This window comes from Castor canadensis, chromosome 13 (genome assembly GCF_047511655.1).
Source record: "Castor canadensis chromosome 13, mCasCan1.hap1v2, whole genome shotgun sequence".
Classification (NCBI taxonomy): Eukaryota; Metazoa; Chordata; class Mammalia; order Rodentia; family Castoridae; genus Castor; species Castor canadensis.
In genome coordinates, this window is record NC_133398.1 from 22,075,196 (window position 1) to 22,095,164 (window position 19,969).

Consider the following 19,969-nt stretch of genomic DNA (forward strand, 5'->3'; position numbering starts at 1 on the left):
TGCTTTGTTGGAGTTTCCTGAACATTACTGTTAGCTGCTTTACACATCCCGTACTTCTGCCAACAGAACTGTGTGATGTGAAGAATGAATTGAGAAAAAAAAAACACTAAAAAAACATGCAGAAGAAAAGTGCTGTCATGTGGTGCCGAGAACTAAGACAGACGAGGCACTTCTGCTTCAGGGGTTTTCACATTTGGGTCACAGGTGGCTTTTCTAAGCCCTTTTTTTTCACTACTGGAAATTCCCTCTTGGCACAACCATCCAGTTCACTGGGAACCTCATTGTCACAAACACCCTTTGGAGCAATCATCTTCTTTTTATAAAACCGTCTCCACTGCAGCCGCCTCCCTGGCAGAGGCTCCGGATGGTCCCTGCAGGACCCCGTCATCCACCAACAGAGCATGAAGGAGTGGCGAGTGCCATTTTTCTCTAACGCGTCTGCCCCCGGTCTCTCTGGGTCCTCAGTGTGAGTGTGAGTCAACGAAGTGTAGGGTCCTCAGAACTTTCTAATGCTACCGGGCTGCTGGGATTTTTCTTTCTCAAATGACTAATAAACAGTCTTCTTTTTCTTTTTTTTTTTAGAAAACCTGTGCTAAAAAGGCACTAGATAAAATGAATCTCCTCACTCTGTGTACTGCAATTTTACATTGTGTTAGATTCTAGGATTTAACAAAGGTGAAACACATTTAGACAAAGTATCCAAATTATTCAGAATCATCTACTTTCATGAAAAAAAATTCCAAGTCAGAGGAATGCCAGGCAGCAGAGATGGAGACCAGCTGGAGCACAGAGTGGCACCATGTCAGTCGTGCCTCCTCAGAACTTTGACTTGCCCCCCGACCCTGGCCTTGGCCACCCCAGGGAGCGCCCACTGAGGAGGGCGAGCGGGACAGTGGCCTACACAGAGGACTCACTGGCAGCAGCTGTGGGAGCCGAGCCTCCTGGAGACCTGAGTAAAGGAGACGAAGGTGAAGTTTTCACAGTTGTCCAGCTTGACTTTCTTGGCTAAGTTGGGGACAATCCCCCGAAGAGACCGCAGGCCCATCCTCTGCTCCTCGTACCACACGCTGCCCATGTCTGTGGCCTCCTTCCTGGCCGTAAGGTAGAAGGGGGACTTGGCCTCCATTTGGGTGGGAGGCCGGTGGATGTACATGTACTTGTAGAGGAGGCAGTAAGGACACTGCTTGTGTCCCCTGGAGTGCTCGTGGTAGATCTTCCCCTGACACACTCTGGTGGAGCTGCTCCGACTCTCCCTCTTGACGCTGTCTGTCCGCGCGAAGTAGGGCTGGTTTTGGGGGTCTTTGAGCAGCTCGATGTCCCCGTACATCAGGTCTGCGTGCTCCTGCAGCGTCCGCATGTTCAGGTACTGGCTGTTGTACTTGACCACGGTGGACAGCAGGGTGACAGGGCTGGCATCCCCCAGACAGCCTGCCTGCCACATCTCCTCCTCGTCGGAGAGGGAGAAGTAGACGATGTTGCGGGAGCGGGCGCCCGACATCCCGGCCTTGCTCAGCACCCACAGCTTCTCCTTGAGCTTCTTGGTGGACGAGGTGAAGGTGCTGCTGGTGATGGAGAAGCCCACGCCTGCGTTCTTCAGGACGCGGTCCAGGCCGCGGCGGATGGCGTGCAGCGAGGTGGCCAGGAAATCCGAGCCGTCACTCTTCTTGACGGTGACATAAAAGTTCTCCAGCAGCTCGTTCAACTTCACTGCGGGGATCTCAAAGGAGACAAACACCGAGGTTACACATCTGAGGACACCCGACAGTCAGACCCCTCCTTCCTCTACTCAGCCCGCTCAACTGCAGGGAGGCCGTGTGTGGGCCTCTAGAGGAGAGAACCTTTAGCATGGTGCAGTAGAAAGAACAGTGCACTTCAGGCCATCTGGGCTCCCTAATCTCTTTCAACCTCAGTGCTTCAATCTGCAAAACAGGCCATAATAATGGCTGCTTTCGCCAAGGACTGCAGCAATGCTCCAAATAGCAGTGGATCAGGAAAGGGTTTGTAAATTGCACTGAACACACCCCCACATATGCCCATGTGTGTCTGCAAATGCATACATGTATATAACTTATTATTATTGTTATTGGCCTTGTGTAACTTTCATTATTTCTCTCTTGAAGGTCCTTCTCTGTGCTTACAAATCATTTCCTTTCTTCTCCTTAGTAAAATTTAGTCCTCTCTGAAGGATTCCCAAACTACACTTAAAACTCTGAATCACTCCTGCTATCTCCTTGCTATCTGCACACACTGGTCCTGCTGTTACTATGCACAGGCCAAAAATAATCCAGAGGAGTTCAGTACCAACACCAATATTTGATATGAAAAACTTAATGACTACTGACAGACAGAGCGTGGTGGGAAGAGTGAGAAAACTTTGTGTTCAAGATGGAGCTGTACGGAGCAAAGCAGCCCTTGCTTGGTCAGGTCAGGCTGGAGTTCACGTTCTTTACACAAAAAGAAAACCCCAATAAAAATATTTATTGTAGCAGTTGTACACTTAGAATTCATTCTTCCTATAGTTGTCGTGTCAAAAAGAAAATAAAAGGTGAATTACAGCTTAAAAGTTAACCAAAACATTAGAAACTGTGAGATATTGTTAAATATACTCTAATAACATAAACTAGAATGAAGTTGTTAAAAATTTTATTCTCAATAAGCAAACTAATTATTCACCACCCCCCAAAACTAGAAAAAGTAAACCAAATTTAAAAATAGTAGAGTGAACCCATAAAAACAAAAGTCGATGAAGCAGAAAAGAGTAAAATTGGGACAGGTAAAGAAAATAAAATGTGTAATCTTTGAAAAGAGCTACAAAGTTGATGGGCTTCTTGCAGAGGAAAGGAATCACACACACATTTAAGCAATACCAGGGCTCAGAAAGACTACTGAAAATGAAGACAGTAAGGAATATGAAAGAATATCACATACTTTGTGCATATTAATTTGAAAATCTACTTAATCTGGATAATTTTTTAGCAAATATGCAAATTACCAAATTTGATTTGATAATAGGTAAGAGATCTGAATAGCTGCAAATGGAAGAAGAGAGTGAAACGACAGTCAAGGATGTAACTTGCTCCTAGAAAGACGGCTTTCTACAGTCAGTGCAGCTTTTCGCTTGTATTTTCTTCCTTTCATTGCAGTGCTGGGGATTGAACCAGGGCCTCCCACATGCTAGATAATTGCTCTACCACTAGCTACTCCCCCAAGTCCTGTTTGCATTTAAGTAGTTTCAGGGCATAGAAAAAAGACAGAAAGCTTCTTCATTTTTTTCCTAATCCAAATCTACATTAAACCAAAAAACAAACTATGCGAATACAAATGTAAACATCCCTAAGTAAAATACAGGCAATTTTCACTTTGCACATTACAGTGTTAAAGAAAATGCAGGTACATTAGTACCAGAAAACATAACTGGCTCCGATCCACATAAATTCCAATTAACATGGTACCTTGTAAAACAAAGACTGCTTGGATTATCAAATCCCTCATGATTACAATTCAGCAACCCTACACAAACCAAGTGGAAATTACTGCAGTGCAAAGATGATTCAATCTGACAATGTAATATAATTGGCATCTATGCATTAAGGAGAAAAGAAATATGAATTTGATAGATATTGAAAATTATTTGAAAAAATGTGATATCCATTTCAGTTTGTGTGTGTGTGTGTGTGTGTGTGTGTGTGTGTGTGAGAGAGAGACTGGGGTTTGAACTCAGGGCTTTATGCTTGCAAAGCAGGCATTCTACCACTTGAGCCACACCTCTAGTCCATTTTGCTCTAGTTATTTTGGAGATGGAATCTTGAGAACTATTTTCCCAGACTGGCCTCAAACTGTGAGCCTGCTGATCTTGGCCTCCCAAGTAGCTAGGATTATAGGTGTGAGTCACAGCCCCCCCAGCTCAAATTTTTTAAAATTCAAATTAAATTGAGATGGGAAGGAAAAATTCCTTTCATGTAATTAAAAGTATTTTACACAGAAGAACTATAACAATTATACCCATGATGAAGACATTAGAATCTTTTTATAAAGCCAAAGACAGGATAAGCACACTGAATATCATTGTTTTTATATAACATGTGCTAGAAGTTCCAGGCAACCAGGTAGGCCAAGAAAAGGAACACACACCACACCATACCACACACACACACACACACACACACACACACACACACACACGCACGCGCGCACGTGCAGAAGGGAAAAGATGAAATGTCACTGCTTTCTGATAATCTGATTGTTAATCTAGTTTTGAAAGCTATTAAAGAGAGTAGGGTTGGACTGGAGGTGTGGCTCAAGTGGTAGCACACCTGCTTGGCAAGCGTGAAGCCCTGAGTTCTAACCCCAGTCCCACCAAATTAAAAAAAAAAAAAAAGAAACAGGATGGCTGGATGCAAAATATTAGGCTAGTTTTCTTATTTACCAGCAATAACCAGTTAAAACAACTTCCCAGTGACCATTACACTCAAACTGGCTCCAGATGTTTACCTGTTATTGCACCTCCCTACTTCCAGATGATGTGATAAGCTCTTTCTATGAGTTGGGATTCTTTTGGGAATCTTTTGAGATTCTTTTGAGAAATATCAAATTTAAACAAGCCTAGGCAAAGAGGTTTGTAGACTCCAAGGTCATCAGGGCCCCCTCCCTCTCTCACCTGTGCTTTTCTGTGCAGACTGGCTATCTTCATATGTCTGCAAACACAGCCAACTAGCACCATGCAAGGTTTATAGCTTAAAACTTCAGGTATTAATAAGAGACCAACTCTCCTTTTTTGTAGGAAAAAAAATACAAAAGAAGACTTCTGATTGGTCCACTCCTAACCCAAATAACTCACCAAAAGACTTCTTGATGTGATGGCTTTTCTAATACCAGATGGCATGTCAGAGATGAGCAGGTCCTACATAAGTGGTACTCAGTGGAATTGTTTTTGAGAGAGAGTCTCACTACATAGCCCAGGCTGGCCTGGAACTTGTGATCTTCCTGCCTCTGCCACATCAGTGCTGGGATTACACACACCCCACTCCTGAGCAGAAAACTTTACTTTTTACCTACTGCTTCAAACAAAAACCAAAAAACAAAGGCAATCTGTGTTCATGGAATCGAAGACTTAAATTTGTTAAAACAGCAATAATCTTCCAAATTATCTACAGATTTAATATAACCCCTATGAAAATTCCAGCTGCCTTTTTTGTACAAATAAAACATTGACCCTAAAACACCAAAAAAAATTTAAGTCACTCAGAATAGCCAAGCAGTTCTTGAAAAAGAAGAACAAACCCTACTGCAAAGCTGTAGAAATCAGGACTGTTGCTCCCGGTACCATACAGATAATTGAGAATTCAGAAATTAACCTGGTCAATTGATTTCTACAAGGTGAACAAAATAACTCAAGGAAGAAAAAAGCACTTCAATAAATGGTGCTGGGAGATTCCAAGACAGCGGCTAGAGGGAGGAAGCAGAAAGCGTGCCTCCTAAAGTAAAATCTTGGAGAGATGCTGGAGATTCAACTTACAGGCAAAACCACTGAGAAGAGGCAAAACTTTGACCCCTCCACACCTCCAGCCTGTGCAGAGCATCTCCACTGCACGTTAAACAGAGAAACCAGGAGGGCCCCCGGGCCGCCGCCAGACGCTGGCGCCCAGACAGCTTGGGAAGACGTGGATCACAAGCTTACGGTTGATTAGTACAATGTCTCTCCCTATTTATATCTTTGAAACTTTTTTTGTTTGTTTCTTTGTTTTGTTTTTTTCTACTTGTTTATTTGTTTGTTATTCCTTTAACTTCTTTGCTTTCCATCTCCTCTCACCCTTCCATTCTAAATATCACTAGTGTTATTATTACAAGCCAGAAAATACTTAATTGCACACAGTACAGGGACAACAACACCAAGGGCAATGATGGGAAGACAGAAAAAACATGGAAACCAGTTTCCCCACAGCAAAAAATACAGGAACCAGAGGGAAACAAAGAAAACAGATACTCAGACCCAGACTCCAACAAAATGAAGATAAACTATGCCAAAGAACCCAATGAAGCCCACAAGACAATCTAAAAGAAGAAACACTACAAGAACTCAATGAGAATTTTATAGAGATGACACTGGATATGGTCAGCCAAAATGTACAGGAGACACTCAAGAAATTCCAAGGCAACAAAAATAGAGAATTCGAAAAAGCAAAAGAAGAAATAAAGGAAACCATAGAAGCACTGTATAAACACCAAAGTGAAACAAAGAAAACGATTAATAAAGAGATTAATGAACTCAGGACAAAAATAAACAAAATTAAAGAGGAAGAGGAAACGACCCAGGATATGGAAAACCTCAGAAAAAAGAACGAAACAAAATTGCAAAACAAAACAGAAGGCCAATCCAGCAGAATAGAACAAACAGAAGACAGAATTTCAGAACTTGAAGATGAAATGGTAATTAAAGGAAAAACTGAAGAACTCTTAGTTAAACAACTCAAGACCTGTGAAAAGAAAATGCAAGAACTCACTTACTCCATCAAAAGACCAAACTTGAGAATCATGGGCATGGAAGAAGGAGAAGAGGTGCAAGCAAAGGGAATGAGTAATATATTCAACAAAATAATAACAGAAAATTTCCCAAATCTAGAGAAATCTATTCCCATACAGATGCAAGAGGCCTCCAGGACACCAAACAGACCAGATCAAAATAGAACTACCCCACAGCATATCATCATTAAAACAACAAGTTCAGAAACTAGGGAAAGAATTTTGAAGACTGTAAGAGAGAAAAAACAAATAACATACAAAGGTAAACCCATCAAAATCACAGCAGACTTCTCAACAGAAACAATAAAAGCAAGAAGAGCATGGGGTGAGATCTTCCGGGCACTGAATGAAAATAACCTCAACCCCAGGATACTCTATCCAGCAAAACTGTCATTCAACATAGATGGAGCAATAAAAGTCTTCCATGATAAGCAGAAACTAAAACAATATGTGACCACAAAGCCACCACTACAAAAGATTCTGCACACAGAAAGTGAAACCCAACATAACCATGAATGGACAGGCAGCACCAAACCACAGGAAAAGAAAAAGCAAGACAGTAGAGAGTAACCTCAACCTAGGTACACACAATCAAACCTTCAAACAACTAAGACAACTAAATGACAGGAATCACCACATACCTATCAGTACTAACACTTAATGTTAATGGACTTAATTCACCCATCAAAAGGCACCATCTGATACAACTGGATTAAAAAGGAAAATCCAACAAAACTGAATTAAAAAGGAAGATCCAACAATTTGTTGCTTACAGGAGACCCATCTCACTGACAGAAATAAGCATAGGCTGGGGATGAAAGGCTGGAAGAAGATTTACCAAGCCAATGGCCCCCAAAACCAGGCAGGAATAGCAATACTTATCACTGACAAAGTAGACTTCAAACCTACATTGATCAAACAAGATAAAGAAGGACATTCCATACTAATAAAAGGGGAAATAGACCAAAAGGAAATAACAATTATCAACCTATATGTACCCAATGTCAACGCACCCAATTTCATCAAACATACCCTGAAGGACCTAAAAGCATATATTAACTCCAACACAGTGGCCGTGGGAGACTTTAACACCCCATTATCATCAATAGATAGGTCATCCAAACAAAAAATCAATAAAGAAATCCTAGATCTAATATATACCATAGATCAAATGGACCTAGTTAATGTCTACAGAACATTTCATCCAACTTCTACACAATATACATTCTTCTCAGCAGCCCAAGGAACCTTTTCCAAAATAGATCATATCCTAGGGCACAAAGCAAGTATAAGAAAATAGAAATTATACCATACATTCTACCTGATCACAATGCAATAAAACTAGAACTCGACAACAAAAGTAAAGACAAAAAACATGCAAACAGCTGGAAACTGAGTAACTCACTGCTTAATGAACAATGAGTCATTGATGAAATAAAAGAGGAAATTAAAAAGTTCCTGGAAGTCAATGAAAATGAAACACAACTACTGGAACATATGGGACACAGCAAAGGCAGTCCTGAGAGGAAAGTTTATAGCCATGATTTGGGTCATTGATCCCAAATCAATGACCTAATGATATACGTCAAACTCCTAGAAAAACAAGAACAAGCAAATCCCAAAATAAATAGAAGGAGAGAATTAATAAAAATAAGAGCTGAAATCAATGAACTAGAAACCAAAAAAACCATACAAAGAATTAATGAAACAAAAAGTTGGTTCTTTGAAAAAAAAAAAAAAAAAAAAACCAAGATCGACAGACCCCTGGCAAACCTGTCTAAAATGAGGAGAGAAAAAACCCAAATTAGTAGAATCAGGAATGCAAAAGGGGAGATAACAACAAACACCATGGAAGTGCAGGAAATCATCAGAGACCACTTCGAGAACCTATATTCAAATAAATTTGAAAATCTTAAAGAAATGGACAGATTTCTAGATACATATGATCATCCAAAGTGAACCAAGAGGATATTAATCGCCTGAATAGATCTGTAACACAAAATGAAATTGAAGCAGCAATCAAGAGTCTCCCCAAAAAGAAAAGTCCAGGACCTGAAGGATTCTCTGCTGAATTCTATCAGACCTTTAAAGAAGAACTGACACCAACCCTCCTTACACTGTTCCACGAAATAGAAAGGAAAGGAAAACTGACTAACATATTTTATGAAGCCAGTATTATACTTATCCCAAAACCAGGCAAAGACACCTCCAAAAAGGAGAACTATAGGCCAATCTCCTTAATGAACATTGATGCAAAAATCCTCAACAAAATAATGGCAAACGGACTTCATCAATACATCAAAAAGATCATTCACCACGACCAAGTAGCCTTCATCCCAGGAGTGCAGGGGTGGTTCAACATACGAAAATCAATAAACGTAATAAACCACATTAACAGAAGCAAAGACAAAGACCACTTGATCATCTCAATAGATGCAGAAAAAGCCTTTGATAAGATCCAACACCATTTCATGATAAAAGCTCTACGAAAACTAGGAATAGAAGGAAAGTACCTCAACATTATAAAAGCTATATATGACAAACCTACAGCCAGCATTATACTTAACGCAGAAAAACTGAAACCATTCCCTCTATAATCAGGAACTAGACAAGGATGCCCACTTTCTCCACTCCTATTCAACATAGTACTGGAATTCTTAGCCAGAGCAATTAGGTAAGAAGAAGGAATAAAAGGAATACAAATAGGTAAAGAAACTGTCAAAATATCCCTATTTGCAGATGACATGATCCTATACCTTAAAGACCCAAAAAACTACTCAGAAGCTTCTAGACATCATCAATAGCTATAGCAAGGTAGCAGGATATAAAATCAACATAGAAAAATCATTACCATTTCTATACACTAATAATGAACAAACTGAGAAAAAGAATATATGAAAACAATTCCATTCACAATAGCCTAAAAAAAATTCAAATACCTAGGTGTAAACCTAACAAAGGATGTGAACGACCTCTATGAGGAAAACTATACACTTCTGAAGAAAGAGATTAAGGAAGACTATAGAAAGTGGAGAGATCTCCCATGCTCATGGATTGGTAGAATCAACATAGTAAAAATGTCTATACTCCCAAAAGTAATCTACATGTTTAATGCAATTCCCATCAAAATTCCAATGACATTCATTAAAGAGATTGAAAAATCTACCGTGAAATTTATATGGAAACACAAGAGGCCACGAATAGCCAAGGCAAGACTCAGTGAAAAGAACAATGCAGGAGGTATCACAATACCTGACTTCAAACTATATTACAAAGCAATAACAATAAAAACAGCATGGTACTGGCACAAAAACAGACATGAAGACCAGTGGAACAGAATAGAGGACCCAGATATGAAGCCACACAACTATAACCAACTTGTCTTTGACAAAGGAGCTAAAAATATACGATGGAGAAATAGCAGCCTCTTCAACAAAAACTGCTGGGAAAACTGGCTAGCAGTCTGCAAAAAACTGAAACTAGATCCATGTATATCATCCTATATCAATATTAACTCAAAATGGATCAAGGATCTTAATATCAGACCACAAACTCTAAAGTTGGCACAGGAAAGAATTGGAAATACTTTGGAACTAATAGGTATAGGCAAAGACTTTCTCAATGGAACCCCAGCAGCTCAGCAACTAAGAGATGGCATAGATAAATGGGACTTCATAAAACTAAAAAGCCTCTGCTCAACAAAAGAAATGGTCTCTAAACTGAAGAGACCACACACAGAGTGGGAGAAATTATTTGCCAGCTATACTTCAGACAAGGGACTGATAACCAGAATATATAGGGAACTTAAAAAACTAAATCCTAAAATTAACGCACCAATGAAGAAATGGGCAAGTGAACTAAACAGAACTTTCTCAAAAGAAGAAATTCAAATTGCCAAAAAACACATGAAAAAATGTTCACCATCTCTAGCAATAAAGGAAATGCAAATTAAAACCACACTAGGATTCCACCTCACCCCTGTTAGAAGAGCCATCATCAGCAACACCACCAACAACAGGTGTTGGCGAGGATGCGGGGAAAAAGGAACCCTCTTACACTGCTGGTGGGAATGTAGACTAGTACAACCACTCTGGAAAAAAATTTGGAGGCTACTTAAAAAGCTAAACATTGATCTACCATATGATCCAGCAATACCACTCTTGGGTATATACCCAAAAGACAGGGACACAGGTCACTCCAGAGGCACCTGCACACCCATGTTTATTGCAGCACTATTCACAATAGCCAAGTTATGGAAACAGTCAAGATACCCCAACAGTGACGAATGGATTAAGAAAATGTGGTATCTATGCACAATGGAATTTTATGCAGTCATGAAGAAGAACGAAATGTTATCATTCGCTGGTAAATGGATGGAATTGGAGAACATCATTCTGAGTGAGGTTAGCCTGGCCCAAAAGACCAAAAATCGTATGTTCTCCCTCATATGTGGACATTAGATCAAGGGCAAACACAACAAGGGGATTGGACTATGAGCACATGATAAAAGCGAGAGCACACAAGGGAGGGGTGAGGACAGGTAAGACACCTAAAAAAACTAGATAGCATTTGTTGCCCTCAATGCAGAGAAACTAAAGCAGAAACCTTTAAAGCAACTGAGGCCAATAGGAAAAGGGGAACAGGTACTAGAGAAAAGGTTAGATCAAAAAGAATTAACCTAGAAGGTAACACACACGCACAGGAAATTAATGTGAGTCAATGCCCTGTATAGCTATCCTTATCTCAACCAGCAAAAACTCTTGTTCCTTCCTATTATAGCTTATACTCTCTCTACAACAAAATTAGAAATAAGGGCAAAATAGTTTCTGCTGGGTATTGAGGGGGGAGGAGAGGGAGGGGGTGGAGTGGGTGGTAAGGGAGGGGGTGGGGGCAGGGGGGGAGAAATGAACCAAGCCTTGTATGCACATATGAATAATAAAAGAAAAAAAATGGTGCTGGGATAACTGGATGTTCTATGAAAAGACTCAAGTTGGATGCCGACCTCTCACCACATGTACAAATCCACTCAAAATGGATCAAAGATTTAAACGTAAGCATTAAAGCTACAAAATTCTTAGAAGCAAGAATCAGGGCAAAGCTGTATGACTTTGGATTAGAAAATGATTTCTTAATATGATACAAAACAAAAGCAATCCAAGAGGAAAAATTCGAATTAATTAAAATTAAAAACTTCTGCTTCAATAGTCACCAAGAAAGTGAAAAGACAACCAGAGTTGGAGAAAACATTTACATATCATATATCTCATAAAGAATTCATATTAAATATATTCAGAACTATGACAACAGCAAAAAGACAATCCATTGTTTAAAAATGGGCAAATGAGGGCTGGAATGTTGCTCGGTGGTACAGCACTTGCCTAGAATGTGTGAGGCCCTGGGTTCAATCCCAGCACCAAAAAAGAAAAGACAGAAAAAAAATGTGCAAATGATCTGAATAGACACATCTCCAAAGAAGCTAAATAAGCCAGGTGTGGTGCTGCACACCTGCAATGTTAGCATTTAGGAGGTGGAAGCAGAAAGATTCTGAGTTCGAGGCCAGCCTGGGCTACATAGGGAGACACTGACTCCAAGAAGGAAAAAAAAAGATAAATGAGTAGCTGATGAACACATGGCAAGATGCTCAGCCTCACCGGGTACCAGGGAAATGCAAGTCAGAACCGCACAAGACTCGACTTCGCCCCTATAGGGTGGATCGAATTTTTTAAAAAGATAATCACAAGTATCAGTGAGGATATTAGGAAACTGGAGGTCTCAGACTTCTGATGGGAATTTAAAATGATGCAGCTGCTTTGGCAGACTGTCAGTTAACTAAAAGTTAAGCAAGGAGATCTGATAGCACCATGCAATTGTACCCAAGAGGATTGGATTGATAACAGATGTCCACACGAGAACTCGCGCACGTGGATTCCTGAAGGCAAAATGTGGAAACAGCTCTCATGTCCACTAACGGATGAATGCATAACCAAAGGAAGCATAGCCACCCGATGGAAGATTCTTCAGCGATAGCAAAGAACAACGCCCTGACCCGGGCTACGCTGTGGATGAGTCCTGAAAACGCTATGCCAAGTGAAATACGTGAGACTCAGAAAGACAAACAAGTCAGTGGTGGAGGACAGGCACATAGAAAGGGGACACTAGATCAGGCTAGAGAGACGGGGTGCACCAGTTATCTAGTGGTGTATAGTAAGGCACCCCGAAGTTTAGGGGCGCAAAGCCAAGCCATTTTATTTTGCTCACTATTTGATGGGTTAGCATTCTGGGTCAAGCTCAGCTGACTACTTCCTCTGCTGGGCTCTCGGGCGCTCGAGTGGATGCAGCTCTCTGGACATTAAGAGCACAGCTGGTCCCCATCGTTCAGGGTGAGCTGTGCTTCCTCTCATGGCAACAGCACGAACTACCACCAGTAACACCCTAAACAGCAAAGCAGAACCCCTTGAGGCCTAGGCTTGGTATTCACTGATGTGTTCTGTTGGTCAAAATAAGTCATGTGGGAAAACAGATTTCACCCCATGGAAAGAGTGGCAAAATCGCATCGCCAAGAGGTGTGGGCACAGAAGGGAGCTGTAGCTGCTTTTGCAAACAGTCTACCATCGGGTGGAAGCAGGCTGTGAAGACTCACATATAAGGCAAGCAGCCTGGGATTTATCCTGAGAGCAATAGGAAGCTACTGGAGGATTTTTTTTGTGTGTGTGGTGCTGGGGTTTGAACTCAGGGCCTCATCTTGCTAGGCAGGTGCTCTACCACTTGAGCCACAATCCCAGCCTTTTTTTTGCTTTAATTATTTTTGGGACAGGCCTGGACCAAGATCTGTAAACTGGGACCAGAGACACACACCATCATAGCCAGTTACTGGTTGAGAAGGGGATCTGCTAACTTTTTGCCCAGTCTGGCCTCGACTAGTGATCCTCCTGATCTCTGCCTCCCAAGTAACTAGGACCACTTGCTATCTGTGCGACACTCCAGATAGTTTCTTCACAGCTTTCTTACAGCTTAATAATCATTTCTTCTTCTGTATCCAAACCTACTTTTTAACTCAAAATAGTTTTCATTTCAACACTGTGTTTTTATTGCTTGATTCGTATTTTTTCTACATTCATTTTTTGTTTCATTTTAGGTCTTCTTTTAGGATGTGTATTAAGAGGTAACATTTTTCTCTAAGCATTACTTTTCTTTCCTTTTTTTTGAGACAGGGTCTTACTATGGCCCAGGCTGGCCTTCCACTCACGATCTTCCTGCCTCAGCCTTCCAAGTGCTGGAATCACAGACGCTCAGCATTGCTCTGGCTCTCAGTGTTGCTTTGGTTGCATCCTGCAAATTCCAAGTTGTGATTTAACTTATTTATTTAGCTCAAGTTCAAGACAACTGACACCTTCCTTTATAATGTCTTCTTGATCTTATGGCGTCATGTGTCAGCTAATAGGTATTGGAACTTTCTAGTAATTGACTGATATCGTTTATAATTTAATTCCGTTATGGATAGAGACTTCGATGTGAAATTTCGGCAGGGTCTCTACCACTTGAGCCACTCCAACAGCCCTATTTTTTTGTGTGTGTGTGATGAGTTTTTTTTTTTTTTTTTTGAGATAGGGTCTCATGAACTATTTACCTGGGCTGGCTTTGAACTTCCATCCTCCTGAATTCTGCCTCCCAAGTAGCTAGGATTACAGGCATGTACCACTGCACCCAGCTGAAATTTGCTCCTGTATTCATGCTAGAATTCCTTCTGTGGACATCTATTTGATTTTAATAGCCACTCCGTGTTTCTTATGATTGACATTTCTATTCTACATCCTTCTCTTACCTTTTATTTTCAGTCTCTTTTAATCTTTAAAGTCAGATGTGTACTGCACATAGTTGGTTCTTGATTTTTTTTCTGATCCCCAGTCCATTAAGTCTACTGCCTTGCTACTTGTATTCTGTGTCTTCTCAATTCTTTGTTCCTTTATCATCTTCCTTTCCTGCCTCCTTTTGGATAGAATATTGTGTGCAATTCTATTTCTTTTCACATTAGGGCTTTGCTCTTTTCTCTCATACTTTCAGCGTTGTTCTAAGATTTGCGACATATGTCTTAAACTTAGACATCCCACCTCAAATACCAGGCTACTTCCCGAAGACAGCTGGACCCCGTAACACGCCCTTTCATTCTCCTCCTTTCCTCTATGCTGCTGTGGCCATGAGTATGTAACGCAGAAGTCTTGCAGCACATCACCATTACTTTTGCTATACACAGTCACTTTTGAAAATTAAGAACACTGTTTCAAATACTCTCCGTTCCTTTATGAAATCCAGGCTTTCATCTGGTGCAGTTTTGCTTCTGCCTAAAGCCCCTCCTTGAACACTGGTTCATGAATGGTGATGAATCAAATCCTCTGGGCGTTTTTTTCTTTATTCCACCTGCTCTTCTCTCCTTCGCTTTGGACCTGTATCTCCATGGAGCATCCCTTTCCTCTTGGCTGAAGCACTTCCTCTAGTGTTTCTGAGAGTGTGGCTCTGTTGCTGCTGAATTCCCTCATTTTTGAAGGTCTCAAAAGTCACAATCTCATCTTCATTTTTGAAAGATACTGTCACTGGGGTGCTGAGGGTATTTTTCTTTCAATAATTTAAAGAAGTCATTCCATTATCTTTTCATTTGTACTGTTTCCAATGAGAAATCTGTTCTCAACTTTGTCTTTCTTCACCTGTATATAACATATCTTTTTCTCTAGCTGCTCTTATGTTTTTCTCTTTAACACTGGCTAAGCAATTTTACTAGGGGTGAAGTCGAGTCTTGTGTGGTTCTAACTTGCATTTCCCTGGTACCCAATGAAGCTGAGCATCTTGCCATGTGTTCATCAGCTACTCATTTATCTTTTTTCTCATTTCTTGTGTGGGGCTCAATAAGCTTCTTGGATCTGGAGGTTTACAGTTTTTAGCAATTTGGGGAAACTATGGTTATTACCTGTCAAGTATTTTTGCTTGCTTCATCCTTCCTCTCTTTCCTTCAGCCATTCCAGTTACATGTACACAAGGTCGCTTGAAATGCCATGCACCTAACCCACTGATCATTTCGGAAATTCCCTTTTCTGCTGTGCTCCATTTTGCATGGTTACTATTATGTATGCAAGTTCACATGTGTTCTTCTTGAATGTACAATGCGTCTAACCTGCTTATTTTTAATCAGACATTACAGTTTTACCTCTAGAAGTGCATTTTGAGTCTTTTAAAAACATCTATGTCCCTACTTAACTTTTTTGAAGTTTCACAGGTACTACCTGGCTTGGCTCCTGTCTCTCAGAGTCACAGTCTTCTTTGCCTGCTATGTAATGCCTTGCATTGCTTTATATCTTTTTTCTGTTTTTCAGTTGTTTCTGGCATGAAGGTAAACCTGGCCTTCAAAACTGGCTGTACGTGAAAGATTGAGCTGATTTTTCTCCTGGGTATAGTTCACATCTTCCCACGTCTAGTAAAATGTGATTGGATGGTAGAAATTATGAAATTTACATTGCTGAATTCTGGGTTTTGTCATATTTTTTTGATGAGTTTAAATTTCTCTTTAGTGTACTCCCATCCTCAGCCTCGCTACACTCTGATTCTCTTCACTGAAGTTCAGAAAGTACCTCCAGGCAGACGGCCTCAAGATGCCTGCTCTTCTCTCACTTGTTTCCTCTGCGTTAGGGACCACATCCCGCCCCGCTCAGCCTGCAAGCGTTGTTTCATGTACTGCATCCACTCTTCTAGTTCCTAAGATGGGAAGGTAATTTTGGAAGCTTTCTCTCAGTCAGACATAGAAATTTCAATGGATTTTCAAATCTTCTGGGTCATTTTGACTTGTACCTTGTATGATGCTGCTTGGTTATTTTTATGCTTCTTTTTATTTCTGTAAACATTTCACATTTCATACATAGCTTATAATCTATTCTCTTTAAAGTTCCTAGAGCCTAAATCTGTTTTGTTGTTGTTGGGTTTTTTGGTTTTTTTTGAAGACAGGGTCTGGCTGTGTAGCTCATGCTGGTTTGGAACTATGTAGCGCTGGCTGGCCTTGAACTTTCAATCTGCCTGTGTCTCCCAAGTGCTGGGATTATAGAAGTGCACTGCTACTCCCACTTGTGTATTTGTTTTTAAACATCATCACTTATAATGATTTATTTCCTGAATGGCTGGTGATTTTTAAAATAAGCATATATTCTAACTATCTCAATCTGCAAAAAACCCTGAGTTTTTTGGATTGGAATATTTGGATGTTCCCCTTAAAAGACTTTAGTGTGTGATGCCACTAGGAGCAGGGTGTGCTGCTGACCCAGACTCTTTTTAGGACTCTTGGGAGGGGCCTCCCCCTCCTTCCTCAAAGTATTCTTCAGTTCGTCTGCCTGTCTCTTCCCTTCCTTGACATGTTATCAAAATGTGCCCTCCAGAAGAACCCTGCTTTCATATATGCTTAGTGCTCATTTCTCCAGTTTCATCCCTCCCTTCCCCAAGACGTTTGTTCTTCTACAAAGGTAACACAGAGGCCGCTCACACTATCTAGAGCATAGGCTGCCATAAGTAGAAACCTGGGTTTTCTATTTCAACTCTTATGGATTCCCTAAGTATATCATCCAGACTTGAAACTCTTACCTTCCCTTGGGCTTCAACTATGACCTCTATTTGAAAGACTTTAAACCTATGCATCCAGCTTTGACATTTCCATCACGTTTTAAATCTTACAATCAACTGCTCATTGGACATGTTGATCTGGACCTCTGATTAAGATCAGTATATCCAAATCAAAATCCCTTCGTTCTGTCTCCATGTGTTTAAGACTTTTTCCTACCATTCACAAACCTTAAATATTCCTAGTTGGAAGAGCTCTGGAGAGCTCATTTTACAAAGAAGAAAACTGAGAGTCAAGGATATTAAGTAATATTTTTGTTCCTCACTTCTAATTTTTCTAAAGTACCACTTTCATTATTAACCTTCCTTCCTGCTCAAAAAACAAAACAAAACAAAACAAAAAAAAACTTTACTGGTTTCCTTTTTGCCTAACCCTAAGATGCATGCAATGTTTATAGTTGGACCCTGCAAGGATTCTTTCGAATAAAGTCCCTCCTGATCAAAAGCAAAAAACTTCAGCAATTTTCCAATGTTTGTAAGACTGAGCTTGCACTGAAGGGTTATCAAAATCTGGTTTTCTGGTCTACCCATACATGAGGTCTCTGCTGCAGAGAAGTGGTGCTGCCCTCCAAATTCACTCTTCCTCACATCATTCAGCCTAGAAGTCTGCTGCCTTCATGTAACTCTACTGAAATCCTATCTCTCCTTCAAAATATGGCTTAAGTATTAATTCTCTCTTTAATTTCACCAAACTAATTTATTCATCTTAATATTTCTGATCTGGGAATTCATAAAACATTTTCTTAATTCTGCTTTGTACTAAAGATAGTCTTTGTATTTTATGTTCTTTCAAATTTTCCCCAGGCAGAAATCAACAGTTCTCTGTTCCTCACAATGCTTAGCACAGTGTCTGGCACTTAGAAGCCCAGTAAAGTTGTCCAAAAGAAGTAGTAAACTCAGGAGTCCCTTACCTTGGTGATGTCCGTGTGATCTTTGAGCCCGTTGGTCATACACCAGTATCGCCACACATTCAAGGCGTACCGGGTGGCTTTGGTGGTATTTGGGCTTACTGCACTGGTACACAGATCATTCAAGTCATCATTAATATTAAATACAGGAAATTTGTTGAGCTTAGTAGAATAAGCTAGAAACAAAAACAATAAAAGCATTAAAAAAATTTGCCATTCCTTCTTTAGAGAATTACTGCGTGGGGTCATATTACTTTAACAAAGAACTGAAAGATAATACTTTTCAAAGTGAAATTTCCATCAAGAATAATATATTAGAACAAATAAAGTAGGAAGCAATGGAACGAATACCGTAACGTTGCATTTAATCCCAGCTATTCTGCCATCTGCACCGACTGGAGCACTGATACAGGCATTCCAGTAACAGGAGGGACAGTAATGCTGGAAAAAAGCTCTATCTAAAATTTCATTAGGAAAAATACCATTTCTGTTAGCAAGAACAAAAAGGGGGTGGGAGGTAGGAGGAAGGAAGGGTAAGTGGAAGAAAGGAAAGAAGGAAGGAAGAGAGAAAGAAGGGAGGGAGGGGGGAAGGAAAGAGAAAGAATACACATTGCTGGCACATAAAGAGCTGTCATTTATTTGCAATATACAGTCTCAAGTGACTTGAGTGCCATCATGAGCACTCTTGAATTAAGTGGTGTTAGTATATTTCTTTAATTTCTTTCATAAATTAATAAAGAGAGATATTTCAGTACTGATTGCTCAACTCACTAACTGGCTTCAGAGCAGAATGGAAAGGCAAATGAGAGAAATACGAGGAGGAATATTCCAGAGGGGGCTCCCCTTTCCTCAGAGGAGAGGGAATGTATTTTAAATTACCAGAAAGAAAATCAAGCCCATAACCATTAGCTAGCCTTTCTTTCTACGCTGTGATCTGCTAAAACGAAGCCTAACTGCTCACACCATCATCTTTGGATAGAACAACAACACAAAAGTCAACGTAGACTCCTCAAAGTAAAACACTGCCAGGCCGTCCTTTGACCAGTAGTTCTGACCCTCTCTGGACTGTGCACGCAAACAGAAACAGGCTAAGTCTCTGAGAAATGGTGAAGTGACAGTGGATCAGTTTCGCTTTCCCTCTTCCTGCATGCTCCCTCCGAGGGGCTCCTCTACTCCAATCCCCTAGTCTCCTGCAGACCCAGTGCCTGCCTGCACCCAGACACCCACCCACACAGCCTGGAGAATGTCCCCATGGTCCTTGTGCCAATCAACATGTTTTCAAGTCCACGCTCACTTCTCCATAGTCTTTCTGCATACTCATCCAACTCTCACTGTCCCCCTCATGAGTGTGTCACCTGGCCTTGCTATTCCTTAGGAGTGTGCTCCAATTGTGTCAGGAGATCGGTCTCTTCAACTGGTTTGTATGCTCCCTGTGGCCGAGACTTCCCCCTTGATGTCTGCATCCTGTCCTCTCTGTGGAACCGCAGGCACATTCCTCTCACTGCCCCATCGACTTAGCTAACCACTACTGCTGTAGGACTTGCTTGAGTTAATGAAAGGATTCTGTAGAAAATTTATTATACCTAGCACTAACTGAATGGACACACATCACTATACTTGTTCTACAAATAAGGAAACTGAGCCTAAGTGACTTCTCACTTGTACTCATCCAGTATTTACCGAGCTGCCCTCTGTGCCAGGCATTCCACCCTCTGCTGAAATCAGGGGTCAGTACCAGTACACAGGAGAACCAGGATTTGGACCTGGGTCTCACTCCACGCTTGGCCACTACAGCAAAGAATCTACAGGAATAAAATTCTCAGTAAAGAACACAGCTTAGAAACTGTGAAAAAATATCATGGTCTCCACAATTTACTTGGATTAATCTTCAC

General features: G+C 40.7%; 1 protein-coding gene across 2 annotated transcripts in view; it reads right to left on the reverse strand.

Moving 5' to 3' along the window:
* Positions 1 to 89: 89 nt before the first annotated feature.
* Positions 90 to 19,969, reverse strand: part of Kiaa1958 (KIAA1958 ortholog) — a 151,382-nt gene continuing 131,502 nt past the window's right edge. For both annotated transcript variants that reach the window (XM_074051247.1, XM_074051248.1), the window contains 2 exons: positions 18,081 to 18,253; positions 90 to 1,717 (listed from right to left, as the gene is read on the reverse strand). In XM_074051247.1, the coding sequence (XP_073907348.1) occupies positions 911 to 1,717; positions 18,081 to 18,253 (980 nt within the window). In that variant the 3' untranslated portion in view covers positions 90 to 910. The remainder of the gene's footprint in view (positions 1,718 to 18,080; positions 18,254 to 19,969) is intronic.